The sequence below is a fragment of the Drosophila biarmipes genome, chromosome 3L (genome assembly GCF_025231255.1).
Source record: "Drosophila biarmipes strain raj3 chromosome 3L, RU_DBia_V1.1, whole genome shotgun sequence".
NCBI lineage: Eukaryota > Metazoa > Arthropoda > Insecta > Diptera > Drosophilidae > Drosophila > Drosophila biarmipes.
The window spans coordinates 22,927,059-22,950,480 of record NC_066613.1 but is presented as its reverse complement, the minus strand read 5'-3'; the positions used below and the strand labels follow the sequence as shown (position 1 = coordinate 22,950,480).

Here is a 23,422-nt window from a genome sequence, read left to right as displayed (position 1 = left end):
GCGGTCTGCTTTGGCCAAGAGATTTGCCTGCGCTCAATTAAAAATTCCCCTTGAGCTGCTCAAAATTCAATTGGAATTCCCCCTGCGCCCTGGCCCAAGCCCATTCCCAGATATTCTCGACAAAGTCGAAAGCCAGCAAAACCGCTGATAAAATACATATATATATGCATCTACTTCCCTGGCCGGAGGGACTTTTGGCTAAGCCTGTGAAAACAAGTTTTTTGGCTAGCTGCCGCCGTTCGGCATTTTGTCACTTTGACAAAATTGTTTGGTAGTTTTCTCGCCAGATTCGGCTTCAGATCCCAACTCCCAACTCCCCACCCACACTCTCCCCCCTTTCACGATCCCAACTTGTCGTTCAAGTGACATTCAATTATTATTTCAGCCAGGCAGTGCACAAACTTTCCAGCGAAACTGAGCCAAACGAAACGAAACGAGAAGCTGCGACAAACGACAATATTGTTAGAATGTATCAGAGTCAGACAAACGTGTACATTATATACAGGGGGTACAGGGCCCATAATACGTATTTGCGCATTAAATTCAAAACTTTTCAAACAGTTTTGTGCCAAATAAAATCAAAGCAAAACGTACAAAAATAAAAAACAAAATTTGCCCATAAGTATGGACGGCTGTGTGCGTATATAATAAAACGAAAACTTTTAAATTACATTTTCAATGAGAAAGTCTCAGTCTCCATTATACGGCTTAGACGGGCATTTTAACTGATTAAAACAAAATTCGGGGCGTTTTCTTTTTGGTAAAGTTTCGCAGCAGCCAAGATATCTTGCACCTGCAGTCGTCGTCCAGGATTTTCTTATAGTTTTAGGGGGCACTTACAGCCAGAAATGTCGGTAAGAAGCAACAGCATCGTCTTCAGTGTCCCACTGAATAAATGTTGATAAGGCGCAATATCTTCTTTTGCCAAATAAATGTCAGGCGAGGATATTCTTTTGTCTATTCTAAGTAAAACTGATTTCTAAAAAGCCATAAAAAGGTACAACTGAAAGTGGACACAGCAGTCAAACCTATTTAGTTATTATAAATTCTGTTGTATTCTGCTGTAGCCATATCTCACCTGAAAATAAAACCAGTCACACCTTCACAAACTCCGTTTAAGCCACATGAAATACGAGCTTGTAGCAATAATAAATATGTGGCACTCGTGTAAAAACCTTAATTCCTATACTTGGAATGCACAGAAATCACAGGACCGCTGAAAAGTTTGTGCTCGATTTTCGCAAACAATTCTCCCCCGCCGGAGCTTAGGTAAATTCCGAATTGTGCAAATGCGAATGCAAATGCGCGCGGGAGTTTCTTATTTTTTCGCGGGATAATTCGTAATTTGAACCCGAGGCTGCCGCCCAAAAAGCATGCAGCTTAAAATTAATGACAGCGACGTAAATGTCAACGCAGGATGAAAAACAAGCGCAACTTTTAGCCAGCCGCAACGTGTGGCAAAAACAATAATAAAGCCGGGTTTTCGAAGGGGGTTGGCAGGAGGTCTAGAAAAGGGGGTTAAAGGGGGGCTGCAGCGGAGCGATGCATGGCTTCCGGTTTTTGTTCGCGCTCTGGTATTCGCTGCCACGCCCAGTTCCTGGCGCCGCCCCTTCAGGCCAGCTCCTTGCCAACGGCATTGCGTGCTCGAGTGTCACATATGCACATTTTATTTATAAACTTGCTGGGAAATGCGAAATAAAAAACGGCGAACGACTCCGCGGAATGCAATGCCACCTCAACGGGCAGCTCCTTTTTGCTGCTTGGATTTTATCCATTTTTTTATAGAAAGGGAGTAACTTTTACTCCTTGCATGCCCGGGACCGGCGATAAAGTCCGTGAAATGCTTATCATGCTCAGACCGGATGTGCACAGTGTCAAGCGGCAGGAGCAAAGCGTTTTTATATCCCGCGACAGTTTAATGCATAATTGAAAAGCACGCAAAGTGAAACAATAGACCAGGCTGCCTGGCTTCAGCTGCTCGACTCGAAGGCCATTTAACCCATTTCCGACTATTGGGCGATGCGGGGCACACTCAAGTGCAACGCCCTTAAAATGTTTCCTTAGCACAAGGGTCCCGAAAACTCCTGGCAAGCAAAACTTATATTTGCACAAAACGCTTTTGATGGGGCAAACGGAGAGATGGAAGGGCTTTTAATAGCCCCCCAGGTTTAATTTTGTGAAATGTTATCTCTGTTTTATCCGAGAGCAGGTGTGGAACTGCAATAAAATCTTACCAAACACTTTTCTGTTTACTAACTATTATGAGGTTCTATATGCCTTTGAAATTTATTGTGTTTGATTTTTTGAAATATGCATAGCTGTCTGACACGTTTTAACCTCTTAGACATAGGTTAAATTGTTATTAAATGCAAGCGAAAAATACATTAAATTTCATGATTGAATTACAATATATTTAAAATGACTAATTGCGTTTACAAAATTCTCAGTTTCAATCAAAACTTTGGCAACTAGATTGAACTTAATGACATTAGCACTTGTGCAAAAAATGTTTGGCTTTGCCACGAAGCCCGCTTAGGGCGGTTTAAAACATCTTAGTTCTAATTGAATTTTCCGCCTTGCCGGCAGCTTTCTAAGGGCTCCTCACTGGGCATGTAGAACACAAATTAATGGCAATCAACATTTCTGCCCATTTGCACTTGTTTGCACTTGATAATGGAAATTATTTAATATTTACGGGCTCAATTGGGCACGAAACAATCGTGCTAATGAACTGTGTAATTTCATTTGGGCGGCGGAAAGAAAGTGGCTTCCAGTGAAAAGTGAAAGGCGCGAGGGGAAAGCGGAGGCGGCAGTTGTGGTGGTAATTGAATGGCGCTTAGCGAAACCAAATCGCAGCTTTATGTCGCTCCTCAGAGGCACTTGGCAAGTGCGGAGAACAAGTGGCTGTCAGCCGCCATCCGGCATAAACTGCACAAACAAAGCGCGTTTAAGAAAATGTAAAAATACTGCCAAAGTATGCAAAGCTGCTCGTAAAAACACTCGAAACTACGTGCATGCAGCTCAGAGAGTCCTGCGTCCCACGTCCTGCGTCCTTCGTCCTTTGGCGGGCGTTTTGTGTGGCACTTGGAACTCGCAGTTGCTCAGCTGCATCCTTCCCTGACCGGTTTCCTTCCTGAAAATCCATCAGCGCTAATTTTGCATATTTCAGTTAGTATTTTCCTTTTTTCTTCGGCTTGCCGACTAGCGGCTCCTTTCATCTCAGTGCACTTTACTCGCCTTTGTTTGGCTAAGCCGGCTTGTGACTTGTGTTTTCCCAGCCCCGAGAGGCCCGAGGATATTTAAGTTATGCAGCGTCTGGAGAAAGGTCGTCGGGATCTGGGCATCCTGATGATGAATTATGTGCGCCACGTACGTTATTAATAATTCCTGTGCCTGTCGACAAATACATTGTCTTGTGCCGCAATGTCTGCTTCCCACGCCGCGCCACATTGCGTATGCGTGATATGTTTGCGTGGTGTTCGGGGTAAGGGGGAGCCAAAACTAGGCCTCATCCAAATTTATTGGCCATCTTGTTGTGCAGCCGCCGAATTGGAATCGAGAGTCCCTCGAGGAGCTAGGCAATCTGCTCACAGCTCTGCTGGGTCCCCATCACGCATAAGCCGTGTAGTACACAACCCCTTTCGCTCATCACGCATACGCCGTGTATTACATCATGGCAACTGTTGTTTGCACCATGTACTGGAGTCCCGGGTGACGCTCGAGTGGCAAACTTAATGGCCGGAAAAATTCAACTCAATCAATTGCCAGGACAACACACTCGGCCAGCCGAACATGTGTAATTGATACGAGTCCTTAAAGGTGTTTTGTGTTATTTATGTTGGCACTCCTTTGCACAGCATCGCGTGCAAACACTTTTGGGCCTGAAGTGGGTGCGATGTGTTAACAGGGCCACTTCATTTCGGCAATTAAACGGTTACATTGTGCTGCCTCTCACTAGTCGGGGAAGGGGAATAAAGGACCCCCATTCGACAGATAATTCAACTGGCAATCAATTTGTAATGGCAGAATGCTTGGGAGAAAATTACCTAATTATTTGGTGGCCGGCCGTTTGATGATTAAATATTTCATACGCTTCGACTGACACCGGGCTTGTCCGGGCAGAAATCACAAATGTCTGGCGATTTCCCCTGGCTCCTTGGGGCCAGGGCCAAACACTGCAGCATTAATTAAATATTTATGCACCATACACGAGCAAGCAAACAAACAAACAAACAGACAGGGCACACACTTATGCCAGGCCAAACAGAGCGCAACAAATAAAGACGGTCAATTCTGTTCCGGCACGCTGACTCGAGGAGTAGCAAGGATGTATGGATACATAGATACTTAGCTACATGTATTTGTCTACTTGAACTCGTGCACAGCCCCACATTCCCCTGCTTTTATTTACCGCTTTAACATGTAAGCTCAAGACAATGCAATAAAGTTGAAATTAGTTCGGGCCATAATTTCAGGTGAACATCCGGAGGCAATGCAAACCGGCTCATCCGGCTGTCAGTACAATTGGCTGACTATCGTCCTGCTCCTGGGCCTCGTCCTTTGCTACAGTCAACAGTGCAGCTCCGGCGCAGTGGCAGCATCATTAACATGGCCATTACCATTACCATCACAATCACCATTACCGGCGGCAGAGGCAGCGGCAGCAGCAGCAGAAGCAGCGGGAGAAAGTGCATCCAGTGAAAGTGTGGCAGCCGCAGCGGCAGCAGCAGAGCCAGCCGCAACAACAACAACGAGAAAGCGGTGTCCTGCGGTCAAAAGTTGTCGCCAGGCCACCGGCCAGCTCCTGGCCAAAAGGTCCTGTCACAGATGATCAAATGAAGGCCACAGCAGCGCCAACTAAATAGAGTAATTTAAGCAGCCACATGAAATGTGTGCGAGTGAGTGTTCGCCTAGGTACCCACTGAGTGTGTGAATGGTCGTTTGAGTGTCAGCTATTCAGCCCCTAGTAAGTCAGTTTTAAACTTGTACTCAAAAACCACATTGCGGAACAATGGCTTAATAGTGGGTTTATTAACACACTAAACTTTTATGTTAACAACCGATTTTTATTATTTGATATTTTTAAATATTCATTTGGTCTCTGTTTTGACAACATTGAATAGACTCTATTCGTTTTTTTTTATTCACTTCCTTAATTGTTCTTTTTAGTTATTATTTATCTACCAGTATGGCTTTTATTATTAAATTTATATTTGAATACTGATTGAATCCCAATAAGAATGACATGATTGACAATCTAGAAGTGTCTATTTAATTTGATTAATTTTGCGAACTTATTTGCCTCAAAAAAACCAAAACTTTTCATTAAACATTGTTAATTAAAATATTAATATCCACTGAAATATCTCCCAGCCGTACTCTTCTGCCCCAGCCGTTGTAAAGCAATGTAATTATATAAATATATATATATGTAAGCCTATTGATTACAATTTAATGTGTATATTTAAACAAAATCAAAATTTACTATAAGATGCGTGTAAATAACGAACTTAAATATAATTACGAGGCAAACAGAAAAAATATGTACCGCAAACATAGCATAGGAATGAGTAATCTCTATGGCCGGCGGCGCTGACTCTTTTAATAAATTAATGAATAATCAAATAAAGTGCAGTGTACAGTGCGAGTGCCGGGCTCGATATTAAATAATTAGATAAAAACGTAGACAAGCCAAATAGCAACAAAATGAGAGCAGCAGTGAGTCATAAAACATTTAAATTGATTGCCATATCATGCAAATATTTGCACTGCGCAATGCTCCGCCAAACCAAATGTAAATTCGATTTTCTGCTTTATTCACCCACGCAAAATACAATTTATTTAATTTTTTATTGCATTGATATTAATGTCACAGTTTCATAATTGACGGTAAGCCAGCCTGCCACGTTTCGAAATGATTAAAAAATTCCTCGCCATATTTGCCTAATAATTTCTTTAAAATGCCTGAAATATTTGCAACGCTCTGCGCATTTTGGCGATTTTTAAATGTCACTTCCAGTTGGCAGCATTACCTAAGCTGAATAATGGGTATCCATTAGTTTTGCAATCTTAATTAAAGCCCGTGGTGTCGTGCCAAATGGCCACCAACTGCGCAACGCCTATTGGGCCATTTTCTATGGCAGTATTTTCAAACTTTAATTGCAATTAATGGAAAAAGAGTGCGGGACGTATAAAAATAATTACAACCAACAAAATATCATAACTATTTCACTCAATAAATTGATTTAATTAGGCATTAAAATGTGAAAAATTCAAACACCAATATCGAGCAGAACGACTCTGTTGACGCACCGCAAATGTTATAAATCATAATTGTTATAATTAAATAACAACAGTTTGTACGGGCCCGCAGAATAACTAACATTTGCCATTCCAATCAAGCAATAACCAATTCAAACTCATTGTGAATGCTGGCCCAATTAAAATGTGATGTGATTTTGCCCCATCTTGTGTTTGGACACAATTGTTATGAAACGTAATTTGGCATTATACGCTGCCATATTGTTTGCTGTGGCCAAACTAATTTTATTAATTTCCGTTAAGCTTAAAAATAATGTTAGCCATAAGCCGTCTTTATGGCATCATAAGAGACAATTTCAAAATGCAGCTATCAACGTTGAATTTAACCCCACTTATGGCTTTCTTATTGAATTTTCTCGTCGCCTTTTAGATGCCGGAAATCATGAAAAGCATATTCATTCGGAGATGTTCTTAAACATTTACATATTAAATGCCCGGCTCAGATTGCAATTTCCCCCGTTCTGGTTTAACTGACGACAGCTAATCTCCTAATTGTTAATGCAACCAATCAAAACTATAAGCAGTCGGCCCACAAAACACATATGAATATATATATATACCTGCGTTTAAGTGTGAATACGAACATATGCCAGCCAATTTGAAATTCTAACTCGACGGAATGCTAATGCCATAAGCCCACGAGCATTTGCCATAAACCTTTAAAGCGCGTCACATAAATCCACATATGCATATGCATACTCGTAGGCCATCGGCTAAGTACTTCCTGTATATTAAAGTTAATTAGTGAGACCCTAGAGTTATGCATTAGTCAAGTAAATCTATGGCTATGTGTACACTAAGGACATAGTTAAATAGTTGTAATAAAGCAATCGAACTGTGTAAAACGAACTACTTTTAACTGTTGAACCCAAACTAAATGGCAAACTAGTGAAAGCATAATACAAATATGACATCGTAACGAGACATAGCAAAACATAACAAATAACAAATAACACTAATAAACAAATAGCAACGATAACAAAAGAGTGTGTTTTTGTTTGTCTTTGGTGCAATGATTGTCGCCACAGTAATGTAAAACAACAAGCAAAAAAAAACAGAAGAGACAGCGATACGATTAAAATTTTTTATTTAAAAATTAACCCCTACGTGGCGTTTTCATTCGGGGGCTTAGCTGTGCCAAAGGCACTGCTGCTGGATTATTTATGCAAACTACAAGGGAACCCGAACAGCTGGCTGCATCCTCCAGTCCTCCAGTCCTCCGGCGGGATTCGAAGAAATGAAAAATAAGCTGCAACGTATGCGTGTGTCACATGTAATCGCCGGATTATAGACAGCATCGGCCAGGATGGCAGGATGGCGGGATGGCAGGATGGCAGGCGTTGAAAACTGGGTCAGCAAATAAATCGAAAAGGCTTAAAACAAGGAAAAGGAGAGGCCATAGAACAGCCATGGACAGTCGAAGTACGGGGCTTACGCACACCGAGCGGACTGCTGCCGGGCACAGGGAGTGCGGTGGCTCCGAAAAGGACATGGCCCAGGACACGGGTGTCCTGCTGGTATGTGGGTGTCGGTATGTAAGTATTTAGCTATGTGCGGAGGCGAGCCACTCAAAACAATTTACATTTGTTGTCCTGCTGATGTGTTGCAATAACACAGGACATTCCTCCCCTTCTAATTACTTTCAGCTCAATTCACGTGGGAGAAAGTAAATAGAGCTCACGCCCGAGCTGTTCTAGAGGTATTTGCAGAAGTATGTGGTTGTTTAGGCAGCAAAGCCCTGGTATTCATTTGTTCATCAAGGAATTTCGGATTTTCTAACCTTTAGTTTTGTAGAAAAGAAATCATTTTTTCTTTACTAGCTGCTTGGTTTAATAATTAAATCAACTGCATAAGAAGTTAATTGCACGTCTTAAATCCACACTTTATTTTATTACTTATCTTAATCATTTCTTTTCTTAGGTTGTTAAAACATTTAAACATTAAAATTTGATTTCAACACACTTATAAAATCTAACTTCTGTAATGACACACTTTTTCGCTTTTTAAATTGAATTACAGTATGCTAAAACCCATTTCCAATGCGTCTCTCTCCCGGGCTTACATCGCTTTAATTAAAAATAAACCAATTAAGAATTGTCTAATTTTGGCACTCCGCTGAGCCCCGAAATTCTGACTGACAGGCAACCCGGCCAAACCGCAATCGAATGCGAAGTATAGGTGTATCTCCCGGGACCTCATTAATTAACTATTTCTCGATGGGCAGCTGCGAAGCGCAGGAATGCAGCATTGTAATTCTATTAGATTGTGCCGCAAATCGCAGCTTATCCCCACGCCTGTCTGATTTCGCATTCAAAATAATAACAATAATGCAAAGCTGCGGAGACCTCTGACCGCAGGCAACCCAAATGCCAGTGGTCCGTATTCCGACCGACTGCAATGTGTCCCCGAAAGCGATGGTTTCTGATTTTAGGGCCATTTTGCGGATGCGTTGGCATAAAAATAAAAAAAATATTTATACGCTCACTTGAGTCCAAATTGATGCGCGCTGCTTATGCAAATTTCTGGTTGCCTAAGCAACCGCAGTGCCAAGCTGTTGTTGGCTGGCTTTGAATTTCGGACGGAATAGGCCCGACACCCGGGGCCTACAGACATGGCCATGTAATTTGGCCTGATAGATTCAGCTTAATGGCGGGCATTAGATACATTTGTTGCCTGCGTGGCAACGGCCACAGGAACAGGAGCAGCCATGGTTTTGGCCAGATATTGATTCGGGAACAGCCCGGGGGGTCCTGCGAAATCAGTTTTAAACAGCCCTCTGGGGGCCGCAAACCTCAGATTTTCGCTCTCACATTTTCATACCATATATGCCAAATATGACAAAACATTTTGCACACACGCGCGTCTGACCACATTCCTTGCCAGCACTCGCACGCTAATTTGACTGAAAATGTAGATGCCATCAACAAACTATGCATGTAATCCCCGCGAATTCCTCAAACGACAGTTGCACATGGAATGACCCTGAAGGGGGGTAGAAAAGTGGGCTGATAGTGGGGAATTTAGGCCAATAAATAAGCGCATTTCCAGGAAATCAAACGCCACAGCTGGCCGGTATTTTTGGCAGTACTTCCGAGAAATCAGCTAGGAAAATGAAAAAGTGGAATTAATTCGAAAGAATCCGTAAAGCTTTTTCCCAGGAATTTATTTATATATTTTCGGATTAATTTAGAATACGTAATAAAGCCGGAAAAGGATTTTCCTTAGGAATCTGAATTTATTTACTTATTTCCTAATTATTTGTGTGAAAGTCTTTTTTCCCATTTCCCTATTTACAAGGGATTAATTAAAGGGTTTTTAAGGTATGGATTATCTTTTTAACAAAGCGATTTTTGACCAAAATAAATTAAGCAGCTTTAATTTTGTAATCGAAAAAATAAGCTGAACAATAATATTATATAAAATGTTGAAGAATGCAATTTAACGAATAGTAAAATAGGATGCTCTTAAAAAATTAATTACTATATAAGTTTTTAGAAAGCTTAAAAATAAATTACAGTATGTGAATTGAATATTTTAAATGCTGAAAATACGTTAGTTCTGTTAAAACATTTAGAAAGTCCTTATCTATGTCCCGATTACGACGGATTCTAGGGCCCGTAAATGGCCAACATGGCATTATTTTTCGGGGGGGCGGCCAGTGTCACCGGGTGTTGTCCGCGGCGAGGGCGTGGCCACGCCCACTGCGGTCGGGCATAAACTGGCCGCTACAACAACCGCACGAAATGCCAGTTGAATTATAGACCATTTGAATGAAATTATTTTAATTGCGTAAATCACTTTGCAGCCAAACCGAAAATTCAACAATGCTGCGGTGCATTGAAGGGCGGGCCGGGAAACTGCCACACGGGGCGTGGCAGTGGGTGCGGCAAAGCGGAAAGTAGAAAGTGTGAGCATGCCACTGGCACACTTATTGGCCAATCTCATTTAATGCCCGCCACTTTTGCGGACTTTTGTTAGCCCACAAAGCAGCATTTTTAGGGTGATGGAGGAAAATTGCAAAAAGGGGGAGGTGGAGGTGGAGGTGGAGGTGGAGGTGGAGGTGGAGGTGGAGGTGGCGGTGGCGGTGGCACAAAATGGGAACCTAAAAGGACTGGGAGCACCATCGAGAATTTAACCAAAATATTTCTGTTTGCATATTTGCACTCCATTCCACTCCATGGCCGATAATTGTTTTCACTAGCTCGACAATGGAAATAAATTCCGCCAAAAATTGCGCACAGCTTCATTCCGCCGGGAGAAGCACGGAGGTACCACTTGCAATTGCGCCTATAATTTGTACAAATTATCGCCGATATTATGAAAGCATTTTTGCGCACACCGCACTCCGAAGCGAATCGAATCGCTGGCTTCTAATGGAGCACACGGCGTATGCGTGATATCAATAAATGCATATTTTACATGCACCGCGACACTTGAAGCGGCGATAAATGCAATGTTTCCATAATTTATGAATCGACATGGACAGATGGGGCAAATATTTGCAAACACTCTTCGTGCATTACATTAATAAAACAACATAATGGCGAGGGCAAAGGTCAGCCCAACTTTATACTTCTGGAAGGACTGCGAAATTGGCTGGACAGTATAACATAACTCGACCTTGCACTTTTAACCAAACAACTCGGGAAATAGTAGAACAGTTCCCAAAATAAGTGCAATTATACTAATGAACATTTAATGGGTGAAGTATTTTTCAAAGCATTAGGTTTGTCAAGAAAATATTCCATAAGTTTGTCAAGACTACAAAAAATTATTCATTTATTTCATTAAATATTTCATTTTTAAATATTTATATTTATATTTATATATAGTTGAATAAGATCTCCTGCAAGGCAAATACTTACTGGCTGCTAGTAAGTATTTGCCTTGCAGGAGATCTTATTCAACGCTCAAGATACGAGATATGCGTGACGGGGCATGATAAATGATGAGGCTTTCCGCCGCTCCCGCGCTTTATAAATAAGGCTTAGTGCCCTGAGCTTGTGGGTGCGACTTCAGCTAGAACTATGAACTATGAACTTATGGCATATTTGCTCGCCTTCGGCAGCAATCGACTGCACTTAGCGTTAAGTGGGCTTACTACACTCGTGCCTCAACCATCCAGCCAGCTGATTTCAATGCCCTCCCGAGAGCCACTTGTCGACGTCTTGAATGGAAGGCAGCGCCGTTGACACGACATGAGCCTCGAATCCCACCACTCGCAGGATCAGCGATAGCGCCGCCGTGTTGACTCGAGCGGACACGGACTTCCTGGCTGCCATCGCCGCATCCGGATGCAATGACACGAGGTTCGGAAACGGCCTACTGGTTTGGGAGTGTAAGTATAAAAACGTAAGTAGTTAATATGTGTCAAGAAATACCAATGCCGCTGCACAATTATATTTAATATTGGGGATAGGGATGAACTTCATCCAGGATAATTCCAGAATCTAGTATACTAAGCATAGTTTCTGAGCTAGATAGGCTCTCATCCCCAGCTCATGTTGTACAGCATTACAAATATTTAATAGGCTGACATCAATAATTCATCAATGACATCAATAATAGCACATACATAGGTTGTCATCAACAATTCATTCTTCATTAAAAGATCACCAATGGTAGCAGATAGTCTGTCATCAGCAGTAAGGCTGTCATTAATAGTTCATCAATGTCAGTGTATTGCATATCTCGAAAATCTTGAAAATTCATAGATGACACCAGAGATTCGTCATGACAGAAAGTTAACTTTAAAAAACAGTGATTTTATGGAGTTAATTTAAGTAATCACATTTCTATTAGTTTTTTATATTGTTTAGATAAATTTGTAGATGCCTTTAGAAATTAGAAATTAAACTCATAAACACAAATCGGATGACATCGGACAATAAAACATTCATCACTTCATTTTGAAAAGGAGTTGTACATCAATTTGAAAGTTACAAAGCAACATGCGCGTGTAAAGAAGGCGCCATCTGGCGATATTGCAGCGCAACATGCAGGTTCCTAAGTCCACCGTGTAGGTGGCTTGGAAAAATGAATTTCGATGTGGCTTTCAGTCTTGTGTGGCACTCCAGTTTATTCTAATAATAAGAGGAACCCTGGGAGCTTAATTAATAACTTTATATAAAGTCATACTCAATGCTCAGTATGTGGCGCCTCAATAATGTTCGTTATATTTCTATAATTCCTTTCAGTCCCTATTATTCAAAGGAAGCCAATCGTGACCTATCCAAGATAAACTCTCAATTTGAATTGAAATGGCTGAATCCCGCCTGATTTGAGCACGCAGCGGGCTGCAAAATAATTGTCTTGTCAACTTATGGATTTCGCATTGTTTGGGCATTTCCCAAGGACATCATCAATCAGGCCCACAAAGGCGGGCCACCTAAGCACACACGCTCTCACACACCCGCAGTCCAGGACTCCCGCACACATGGCACTTATTGGTGTCACGACCAACATCAGGATGACGGACAACTTCCAGTTTGGGGCTTACTCCCACTTTGACCGGGAAAAGAAAAACCGTCGATCAACTCTCGAGACATGACCAATAAAAAAGGGTAAAAGTCCGGCCAAAGGCGAGGACATATACGCTTTTGTTGCCAAAAAAATTGGAAAAACTTGCCCAAAATGACAAACTAATTAAAATGCAAAACAGTTTCCTATTTTAATTTTCGCCATTCTCACGGTCCCTTCTTCTTTTAGCCTGCTGACCACGAGGATTTTGGCAACGAAAAAATTTGTATTAAAATTAAAGCAAATCTGTTATTGTCCTGTAAAGGACATGCAGGGAAGGCTGCTGAGTGAAGTCAAAGTTGGAGCCCGGGGCACCATTTTTTCCTAATTTTTTGTACCGATGACCCACTGTTCTTGGGCTTGTATCTATTGGCATATTGGAAAAGTGCCATGCCACGACCTTTTTGGATCCTTTTTTTTTGTCTTCAGCAATTTTCTTCGCCTTGTTTTTGTTCCTTTGGCGCCTGCTGGGGTCCTTTTCGTCTCCCCCTGGTCAGCTGCTATTTTTACATATCCCAGGGACTTAAACAGGGAAAAAATATGAATAATTTTATGGAAACTATTGCATACGTTTTGGTGCTAAATCAGCTTAATATATAAAGACCTAAATTAATAGATCTGGCTTTAAATCAATGTTTTTAAATTGCGTTTATTTTGATTAGAACACAACCACAATTTGTTATTCATATCAATTATCTAATATTCGAAATCAGTAGAGTTATAAAATACTTCAATTGGCATGCATTTGAAATAATGCTAGAAATAAAATTTATTTTGTAGTATTTTATAAATTGTATTTATCATCACTGTGTGTGACAGTTTTTCCAATGCAGATAGATGTACGCTTTGGACATACTTATAATCGCACGTGACCATAAGTGCGTCTGCCGGTTTGGCGCTCTTTCGGCCGAAGATATTTGTGTATTTCGGTCATGTAACGTAAAAATTGTTTGCATATTGTTTCGGCCATTGTGATTTTTCGTCCTGCTCCCATATGTATAACCATACAACATACAACTCGGACGGCGGAACGTGTGCCAGATTGAATGAGGCAAATGAACCGATCGTGATGACGCCGAAGACGAAGGCGCAAACTTTCGCTTGTCGAACAAATTAAAATAAAATGTATTGGCGGCGAGGTGGGTCACGCACGTGCGCCTGTGGCTATATGCAATTCCCCTGGAAACGACACATATAAACAGGCTCAAATTAATGGCTGGCAGCGCCATAAGTTATGCAGCTGCATATTAAGCACCCGGCTGCGATTTTGATGCCGATGCCGATTCCGAATCGGAATCCAAGTCGCAGCTCTGTTGCCCCCGATTCAGCCATGTGGCATTTACACCAATTATAACACACACACACCGCCCCAGATGTGCGGGCCTGGTCTGGAGGTTATATCATAGCCGGACGCAGAATATATGGCATTGCTAATGGTCGATTCTCACACGCCTGCTTAGGCAAACCCCCTGCCAGGCCCGCCCCATCGAACTGGTGTACGAGTATTTGTAGGCTGCATAAACAAACAACTAACTGGCCAGATAGATGGCTGGATAGAGATACTGGCCCAGAGACGAATGGATAGCCCCTTGGGGTCCGCACATTTGCATTGAGTGCGACCATAAATCAGTTCGTTCAATTCACTTAAGGACATTTTAGGTGCTAATTTCGAGCTGCCCTACTGAGCAGCTTCCCATTTGCCAGCAGAAGTCAGTGACAAGTCGGTCAGATAAGTGCTGTGAGATCGAAATAGATTGGCTAAGCCAACTAGGACAACCGCATAAGTTGCTTAGTAAATCTGCTTGGCCAGCAAAATCGGACAAACAACGTTACAGAGGCTTACTATATAATTACAAATCTCAGAAATAATAAGTTATAATGTGATGGAATCAAGTGCTATTTTTCACAGTACACTTTGTCATCCCTCGCTTATCACTTCTCTAACGAGTCCCTGAAAGTTTTCTATCGCTTGGAATACATTTTCCAACAGCAGGCTTTAAAATGCCCCCCTTTCTTTATTACTGCTCAGAAGAGAATGGCAAACTTTCCCTGGGCAACCACAGCAATGGGCTCTGCTCAGCCAGAAGTGTACACACATATATCTCTGTGCCCCACACTGATTGCACTCAAATTGATTCCTGAATACATATTTGCATTTGATTATTTGTTGCTGGTGATTTCTATGCAAAATTAGACCGGGCTTTTTGCCAGTCTCTTTGAGCGTTTGTCTGCATTTGAATCTGAAAGTGAGTGCGAGTGCTGGTGACACATTTCATTTGATTACATTTCCTTCGCCAAATGCTTGGGCAAACAGGGCCTACGGGAATGGGAATCTCCCCCTGCAAAGGTTGCCAAAAATGGGGCATTCACAACAGGTGGGGACGATTCGAAAATCATTGATGTTTTTCAAGTGTGCCGCTCCGATGGAGCCGCTGATATGCAAATGCCTTCATTTCGCAGCTATAACGCGTAAAAATCTGTCAGATCCTGTGGAGGACGCCGTGGGTTCAACCCCCACATCCTGTTCTCGTGTTTGCGGTCGCCAAATTCGCGTTTGTAAGCCAGGACAGGTATGTGTGTGGCGGTGTCTGTGTCGAAAACAAGCCAACTGATGTGGATGCAACCAAAAAGGGAAAAAAGCAGACAAATGGCCCAAAAGAAGTGAGAACGACGGGGGTGGCGGATGAAAAAGGACGTAAAGCAAAGTTGCACTTGCGTAAAAGTTTCTTCACCCTTTTGTGGCAAATAAATTAAGTGCAGGCGACGTTGAGGCTTATTGGCACAGCTTTCGCTTATTTTGTAAACAGCGTGGAAATACACTGAGCAAAAGGCGGAAGGAGAAGGGAAGTGGAAAGCAAGCAGGGGAAACCCCACTGGAAGCGACGTTTCCGCTGTCAGTTAAGTCAAATAACGGTGAGAAGACACGGAGCTGTTGCCGATGCACTGGGAGAAATAAAGTGCAAAATTGGTTAGCCAAAAAAAATATTTAATCAGTTGAAAATATAAAATTTCTTCTTTTTTTTAAATAAATATATTCGGTTACTAATTCGAAATTATATATTTAAACAAGTTTTGATTAATAATGTTTAAATTTATGCTGGTTTTAAGAAAAATAAATGTATTTACTTTACAAAAAAAAATATGTTTTTGCTTATTAATTTGTAAAGTACCGATTCAGTAATAAATAAAAAATGATTTCTTAAATAAATAAATATAAATGGAATTTAATGTTGCATTATTTTTAATAAAATATACTTTTATGTATTTTAGCTTTAAAAGTATGCTGTTATTTACAGAAGATATAATTTTCTACTGCATTTATGACTAAATAAAGCTGACAACTTATTTTCCCTGTGTACTATTACAGCAAACTGTTTTGAGGCAGGCTGCAGGTTGCATTTGCAGCGGTTGTCAATGGCCGGGTGGCAGACATTATCAGGACTTCCGCAACCTCGATTCGCGGGACCTGGGATTGGGGGCGTGGCTCGGGGGCTTGGCAGCGGAACTTTGCCGAGCAAAGCGGAAGTGAATTGTTTCGTGCCTTGCCGCTGCAACCCCCTGCTGCAGGGGCACTGAATTCCAAAGGCGCTCTGAAAGGGCTCCGCTTGAATCGATCCATTCGACCGCAAGCACAACTGGTAAACAGAAATGATGAAAAATCAGCCATAAATAATGGACAAGTCACTCATGCAAAATGCATAAATACATGCCGCACTTAATTAGCGCTCTCCGATTTTTAATGGCGTTAATTGCATGGCATAAATGACACTCGCCAGCAAACAACAAAAGAACACAGCCGCCACTGCTCCATTGGTTGCGTTAATAATCTGGGGAAAAAGGAGAATTTAATTAGCAACAGTCGCAGACGCGCGGGCTTAAAATTCAATATTAAATCGAGGGAAAAATTGATGACGCCACCATTCGTTGGGCGATTTTCGCGAGAATGCAACTGGGCTGAGCTTAAAGCGCCATCCAAAATATTTTCAGATATTTTTATAAGCGAATGTAATATGCATTTTTATTATTTTCCTACTTCAACTACCCCATTGAACGAGCCAACTTCCTGCTCCATTTGGCGCACTCTCTCACGCCTCTCCGATTTATTTTCCCCTGCGACACTTTCAGCTCTCAGTTAGCTGTTAAGTAAATTGTTGAAACGCATGCAGCTATCATAACTTGAATTCCACTGGCTCTGCTTCTGAATGTCCTGTCCTCGCAGGACCAACTTTGCCGAGAGGAAGCGACAGTTGATTTAACACGAAGGCACACACAAACAGCCGAGTTGCAGACGCGTGCACCTGTCGTCAAAACTTGCATAAGTCATGAAAGCCCTGGAAAACGAGGAAAAACCCGGCGACTTCATCTGCCCAACCTGCCCATCCGCCTCTCCCCCGTTGGCATTAAAAATGTCAAGTCGAGTGATTCCTGGGCCCGGTGAATCTGGCATCCCAAAGCCAAGACCTCGAAGCGGGATTTATGTGAGCTAATTAAATTTAATGCGCTCTCTGTGGCGCAGTAGTCAATCTGCAAGACAGTCCAGTACCTTCTTTAATTTTTGATCAACCATTTTTTTTTCACCCGGCAAGCCAGCTTGCCTTCTCAGCAATTTAAAGGAAAAGTTCCAGCCGGAAAGGCGAGCAAAACTTTATATAGGCTTGTTAGGGAAAAGTTTTAGCCGGGCGGCGTTTATTTTCGGCAACTGCCAACGCCGAACTCAAAGGCCAAAACTCCGGGCCGGCAACAAATGAAATGAAAACGTGTCAATTTACTTTCTGACAGACCCCAGACACACCAGAAACAAACGCCCCAGAAGATGCGTGTCAGTTGCTCGTTTTAATTTCCAATTAATTTGTCAACTTTTCAAATTTCCCGAAAATTGTGAGCTCTCGATTTTCGAAACGCCTGCGGCCAATTGATTGTAGGAGCTTGCTTGCACCGCACTTTGTATGTTTACGATCGCCAAAACCCTTTTTGCTCTCAAGGAATTCACGTTCTTACGTTCTTATTTATTATTTCGCGTTTATATGCTTATGTATGGGCCATTTTCTTTGTGGTTTTTGGATTTTGGGTCCGTCAGTGGCAGCCCTCGTTTTTATGGCCATTTGACTCCGTTTTATTGTCACACCACCGAGGGGAGTGGGCGGCCAAAGGCACTTGGCCATCGGGACACTTGGCCACTTTAGAGTTGTCTTTCGGCCTCATAAATTTCGCCACGTCGGCCATTTTGCGGCGTGCTGAGACATTAATTTGATGCCAGCCATGGCTGCTTACCGGGTTTCCGTTTCCGTTTCTGTTTCATTTTGCCCCCTCTTCTTCTTCCTCGCCATCTCCCCTTCCTGCGGCGAGCAGAACATAATTTATTTGCCATTATGGAAACTTCATTCGCTGTTGATTGGAAACTTGTAACACACATATAGTATATGTACTTTTCAATTTCGTGTGCGGCGCGGGCGGCAAGACATAATTCCAAGTGCAGCTGAAGTTATGGCGGCTGAAGGAGCCACCAGGATCCCACCAATATGTATGTATATATATAAAACGCTGGCTGGCTGGCTGAAGGACGCTGCAAAATGCCAAACGCAAATGTCGCCAATATCCCAGTGGCAATCGATGAAAATTTATAGAAAATTGCGCACAAATAAAATTTTACGTTTGTTTGCTTTTTTCATTTACGATGCCGGCAAACATTTCGCCTGCCTGCCGTCGCAGCTTTTCGCATTTCTTAACCTGTTTTTCCTTTGGCTTGCGGGAGAGTGGAAATGTGGGAAATGCTTCTCCTTGACTTCTGGCCGTCAGCGGGTTTTCTCTGTGCTGCACCAAAGCGATTTGCATTGCGATTGTTGTTCGCCCGCTGCTCGGCGGGGAATCCCATTGCTGTTAATGTTTACGATTGTCGTTTTCAATTTCAGTTAATTGAAACAAGGGCCACCAGGACCAGTGCATTAAGCCCGCTCCAAAGGGAGCTCATATGAGCCGTACTTCTGCCAAGGATTTTAGCCATGTTCCTCTTTGCCTTGCCGATTTTCCTCACATTTTCCCGTGACTTTTTGTTCGTTTGCAGCTCTCGTCTTTGAGCGTTGCCCTGGCTGCCATAGTTTATTCCGTTTGCCCTGAAAAGACTGCCACAGTTTACAGCAGCAAACTTTAAGGGATAAAGGGAGCTATTCGGGATGGAAAAGGTTTACGTGCTGCAAATGTCCAGCTAAGCGGGGAATAGTAGTCTTTGCGTGAGCTGAAATACGCAGAGGAACTCCCTAAACTATGTGGAATTTATAACGATGTTGCAATCTGCACGGAATTTGGATCAGTGTTCCTATAACTAGGCGAGCCTAGTAATGATGGTAACAAAAAATATGTTTAGAATATGTTTAAGTATTTATTTTTTACAAATAAGATTTTATGATTTTTTTAAAGATATATTTTATTGTCAAATAAATGTAGCTATGAATTTATCTTTTCTTGTTTTACTTAAATTTAAGGCTTTATATTTTTCTCTCTGTATATCTGTTTGTTATTTCTCTGGCTTTTTTGTTTCTTTTGCCACTACTGCCGCATAAACAAAGAAATTGTACTGCCACTAATTAACTCAATTAAAAATTAAATAACTTTAAACTGGATACAATTGGGCCAGAGCCTCCTGGCTGTTGACCGCATGTTATTGAATGGCTGACAAGTGTTGGCGAGAATTGCTAATTGCGGCCAGATGCAATTGAGTAACAAAGCAACCGCAGCATCCTGGCCACACGCCCATCCACATGATCAAACAAACCCATCTCCGAACATAATGTGGCATACAAAATACGGAGCGAGCACACAGAATGGCAAAGCAACCACTTCTGGGGCCATGGCATCCCGAAGTGCTTTTGTCTGGCTCAGCGGAATGTGGAACACAAAAATTGCATATCGATAAGTAGTAAAAGTATCTGGTATGCTAAACCGAAAGAAGAAAACAAGAGCCGAGCGAATTTTCCACATCATTAGATGGCCAGCTGGGGAGCTGGTTCGCATTTCCCTTTCGGCGTTTTGGGAACCTAATGCATATTCATCACACGCCATATTAATCAACTCGATTTTGCTCTCCTTTTCGCCCTTTTTTCCGCTCTAAAATCAGCATTAAATTCGGGCCAGTGCCAGGATGCAAAAGGAAGGGCCTGGCGCAGTAGTATGGCCTTTATGAATGAGCCGAGGAGCTTTCACTAGCCGGCAAGGGTAGCATAATCGTAAAAAACCATTTGTTTACATAGACCGCGGAATGGTTATTTTCAGCATGGCTTCCAGGAAAAGCTCTGGAAAGCGAATAGTGGTAACACTTCTGTGGAATTTATGGTAGAAAAGCTGGACAAAATGGCTTGAAGAAGGTAAAAGCTTTAGCTCGGCAGCGAACCATATTTTCGCTTTGGTAAAGTATATAAGCAGTTTACTTGTATTGTTTTTACATGAATTTCAAGGTAAATGTATATTGAGAAAAAGGATATTGGTGCTACCAGACGGGAGTAAAAGTAAACTCTTTTATGGAAAGAAAGAACGCAGGGCGCCTTGATTAAAATATCAGAGCTCCTTCGAAAACAAATGTAGTTGTCTAAGAATATTTCTTTCAGTTTTACTTATGGTATAAATTTAAAAATAATTTATGTACCATTTATCTATATATTTCAGATCAAACAAAAACTTTTTCTTTTTGTTTTAAGTTTATTTGAAACGCTGTGGCTACTTATACCGAAGGTAGAGAAAAAGTGAGCCTTATACCTTTTTTCGTTTCAAATAAATAAGTTATTTAAACTTATTTACAGTCAATCAATACTTATAGATTATTAATAGATTATGTTTTGAAAACCTAAGTATTTGAATTAAAGGCTAAAGATACAAGGGTATTTTTCTTAGATAATAACTTATTCTATGAGGTTGCCAGATTGGCAATTGAAATCGTAGGAACAGGCATATAGTAGACAATGATATGCACGCGAATAAAATACATATAGCAAGTAGAGTAGAGTACGTAAAAATAGATAACAGATAGCTAGAGATAACAGATACTTGGCACTCAGAGATACGGCGAGGCCTTAAGGAACTTTCTTGAACTTGAGCAGGCACTCGTAGAGTGTCAGTTGCCTGGTCTCTGGCAAAAACATAAATACGATTAGGCCAACTACGAAGCTAAGACCACCGATCGTGAAGAAGAACACCGAAACGGTGATGTAGTGCTCGAAGGTGGCCAAGAGAAGGCCCAATTGGAGCACTTGCTCGAGGATTAGGATTCCAGCTAGACACCTGGCCTTGTGGGCGATGCTAAAGGCCTCGGCTGTGTATATGAGGGCGGGAACGGCCACGCCTCCTGCCACTATCACCTCGAATAGGAGCATTAATAGGGCAATGGCCAGTAGGTTTATGTCATAGAAGGATCTCCTGAGGGACTCCAGGTGCTCGAAGACACCGCCCACCATAACAATCACAATGCCGGAGAGGAAAAGCGATAGGGAACAGAATTTCCTGCGACCCTGCCAGTCCACTATGAAGGCTCCACAGACACTGCCTATGAGACCAGCGAAGGCCAGCCAGTACGTGCAGCTCATATCGCATTCCAGGCCATGCCAACTGACCACCACGAAGGCTCGATTGTAGCTCAAGGAGACGGCCAAGGTGGCAAAGCATCGCAGCAGCAGGACCTTGAAGAAGGGCAGAATTCTCCTCGCCCAGACTCTCCAAACGGCCACCGCTTCTTCCGGCTCCTCCACAAATCTCTCCCAGTCCCGAGCACTGTGTAGTTGTCGGCAGTCTTCCCGCAGTCTCACCAACTCGGTGGTGGACTGTCCATGCAGGGCTTTCAGGGTCTCACCCACGGCCATATCCCTTTCCTGATGCAGCAGCAGCAGTGGTGATTCCAGTCGATGAGCTAGTGCCAGGATAACAGCTCCCAGTCCCAATCCTGCCAAGGCTATTCCATGCATCTGATCGATGTGCATTTCATAGCCCTGAGAGTCCAGCGGCCTCATATTGCGCCAAGCTCGAGTGTAGAACACCTGCACACAGACGCCCAGCCACAGGAATATCTTCTCACAGCTGAGGAGCATGCCTCGGATGGACTTGTGGGCCACCTCAGATCCCGTGACCAGAGCCTGAACCTGGGTCAGTCCATAGGCTGCGCCCACACTCACACTGCTATAGCAGGCGGCCAGAAAGTGCTGGGGGAGAACTATATTCAGAATGCCAGCCACGATCATTAGGAAGCCACTGGAGGTCTGTAAAACAAAAATAAAATTGTACATATGTCTTAAAAATCTAAGAAACCTTTTGAATTTGGGTAAATTTTAATGAAATATTACTGTTTTTATGAAAATAAAACTCTTTAAAAAGTGTTTACGTATATAGATATGGTGCATAACCCTTCAAGCCCAACACCCACTATATTTTTTTTTGCCACCCATTACTTGTAATAGCTTTTTGGTGTAAAATAGTTGCCACTTGGCAAATCGCAGCAATCGATCGATCCGCCCTCGCTCACCGCCCAGTTTCCTATCGCCACTTAATGGCCAATGCAGGTTGAGCGCGATCGCCTTATCAGTTTATTGGCCTGATAAGCCGCCTAATGGCTAAGTGCTAATGGTTGCAGAATCAATTATTGGGGGCATGAAAAAGGGCAGAGCTAGTGGCAGCTCTGCGGTGCTTCCCACAGTAGGTTAAAATAGGTGCTAATAAAATAATAAATCTAGCGTTATAGAGCTACTTACGTATGCCACATTCTTGGTGACACGCTGCACAAAAAGAGCGGCCAAAAGGGCTCCCAAGGCCGCTCCGATGAACCAGCTCATCATCAGGTTGTGGGTATTGTTGTTGTTGGGGAACTTTCCGGCGGGCGTGTCGAAGATTGACCAGGCCAAGCGCATTCCACAGCCCACGAAGACAATCGAAGCTGTTGGATATATAGAGCAGGGTGAAAACAGGAGGTTCTCTGGTTTTCTTCGGGTATCCTTACCCGAGGCCATGGACTGGAATTGAAGGCGATATTTCCACATGAGCCGAAGCCAGGACAACTTGGCCTCTTCCTCAATCGTTGGTAACATGGGCATTTTGGATTTAATCACCCAAAAACACTGCGTAACAGAAAAGCTTGGGGCTTAACAATTGTGGCGACGTTTCCGTTTTCAGTTATTTGTCCAGTTGATTTGTTGATTGTTTACTTGGCACTTTTTTCATTGGAACCGCGACTGTCTTGTTTGTCCACTTGAGTTTGTCATTATTTTTGCACTTTGTGTCACCGATATTTGGCCAAATAGTAAATTTCACACTTGCGAACGCCGCGAATCAAGTTGGCCGACTGTTCAGACGCCGTTTGACAAATGGAGGAGCATCGGGCGGCTATTGAGCGAGTGCCTCGAAATGGCCAACACGCCGATAAGATAAGGCTGGGCAGAACACTTTTCGCCAGCCTACTTATCAGCCTGATTAGTGGATATAAATAAATTAATTAAATTTGAATGAAGGTGAAAAGTCACAGTTCCCACAGTGGTCCCAACGCACTGCAAAGTGTGGTACAAAATAGAAATGATTCTTTAGTGATGCAGTAAAAAACGAAACAAAGTAAATT

The 23,422-nt window shown here is 42.5% G+C and overlaps 2 protein-coding genes across 4 annotated transcripts in view; one reads left to right on the top strand and one right to left on the bottom strand.

Moving 5' to 3' along the window:
• The window catches only part of LOC108035436 (junctional adhesion molecule A), a 101,708-nt gene extending 94,321 nt beyond the window's left edge, over positions 1-7,387 (top strand). The window contains exon 7 of one of the 2 annotated variants that reach the window (XM_017111069.3): positions 4,476-7,387. In XM_017111069.3, the coding sequence (XP_016966558.1) occupies positions 4,476-4,831 (356 nt within the window). In that variant the 3' untranslated portion in view covers positions 4,832-7,387. Of the gene's footprint in view, positions 1-4,457 lie in introns of both variants that reach the window. The other variant, XM_017111068.3, reaches the window with a different exon arrangement.
• A 13,162-nt stretch (positions 7,388-20,549) lies between these two features.
• On the bottom strand, positions 20,550-23,228 carry LOC108034605 (uncharacterized). Of its 2 annotated transcripts, none has more exons than XM_017109538.3 (3): positions 22,811-23,228; positions 22,566-22,747; positions 20,550-22,076 (listed from the first exon to the last, which is right to left on the bottom strand). In XM_017109538.3, exons 1-3 carry the CDS (start codon positions 22,902-22,904, stop codon positions 20,901-20,903), a joined length of 1,452 nt encoding a protein of 483 aa, XP_016965027.1. In that variant the 5' UTR covers positions 22,905-23,228; the 3' UTR covers positions 20,550-20,900. The 2 variants fall into 2 exon arrangements, with proteins under 2 accessions (XP_016965027.1, XP_050741976.1); XM_050886019.1 differs by having other exon boundaries at positions 20,550-22,019.
• Positions 23,229-23,422: the final 194 nt, after the last annotated feature.

Coding starts and splice junctions, on each gene's coding strand:
- LOC108034605 (XM_017109538.3), bottom strand. CDS start 22,904: ATGCCCATGTTACCAACGATTGAGGAAGAGGCCAAGTTGTCCTGGCTT. Junction 22,748..22,810: donor ATTCCAGTCCATGGCCTCGG/GTAAGGATACCC, acceptor TATATCCAACAG/CTTCGATTGTCTTCGTGGGC. Junction 22,077..22,565: donor TCACCAAGAATGTGGCATAC/GTAAGTAGCTCT, acceptor TTTGTTTTACAG/ACCTCCAGTGGCTTCCTAAT.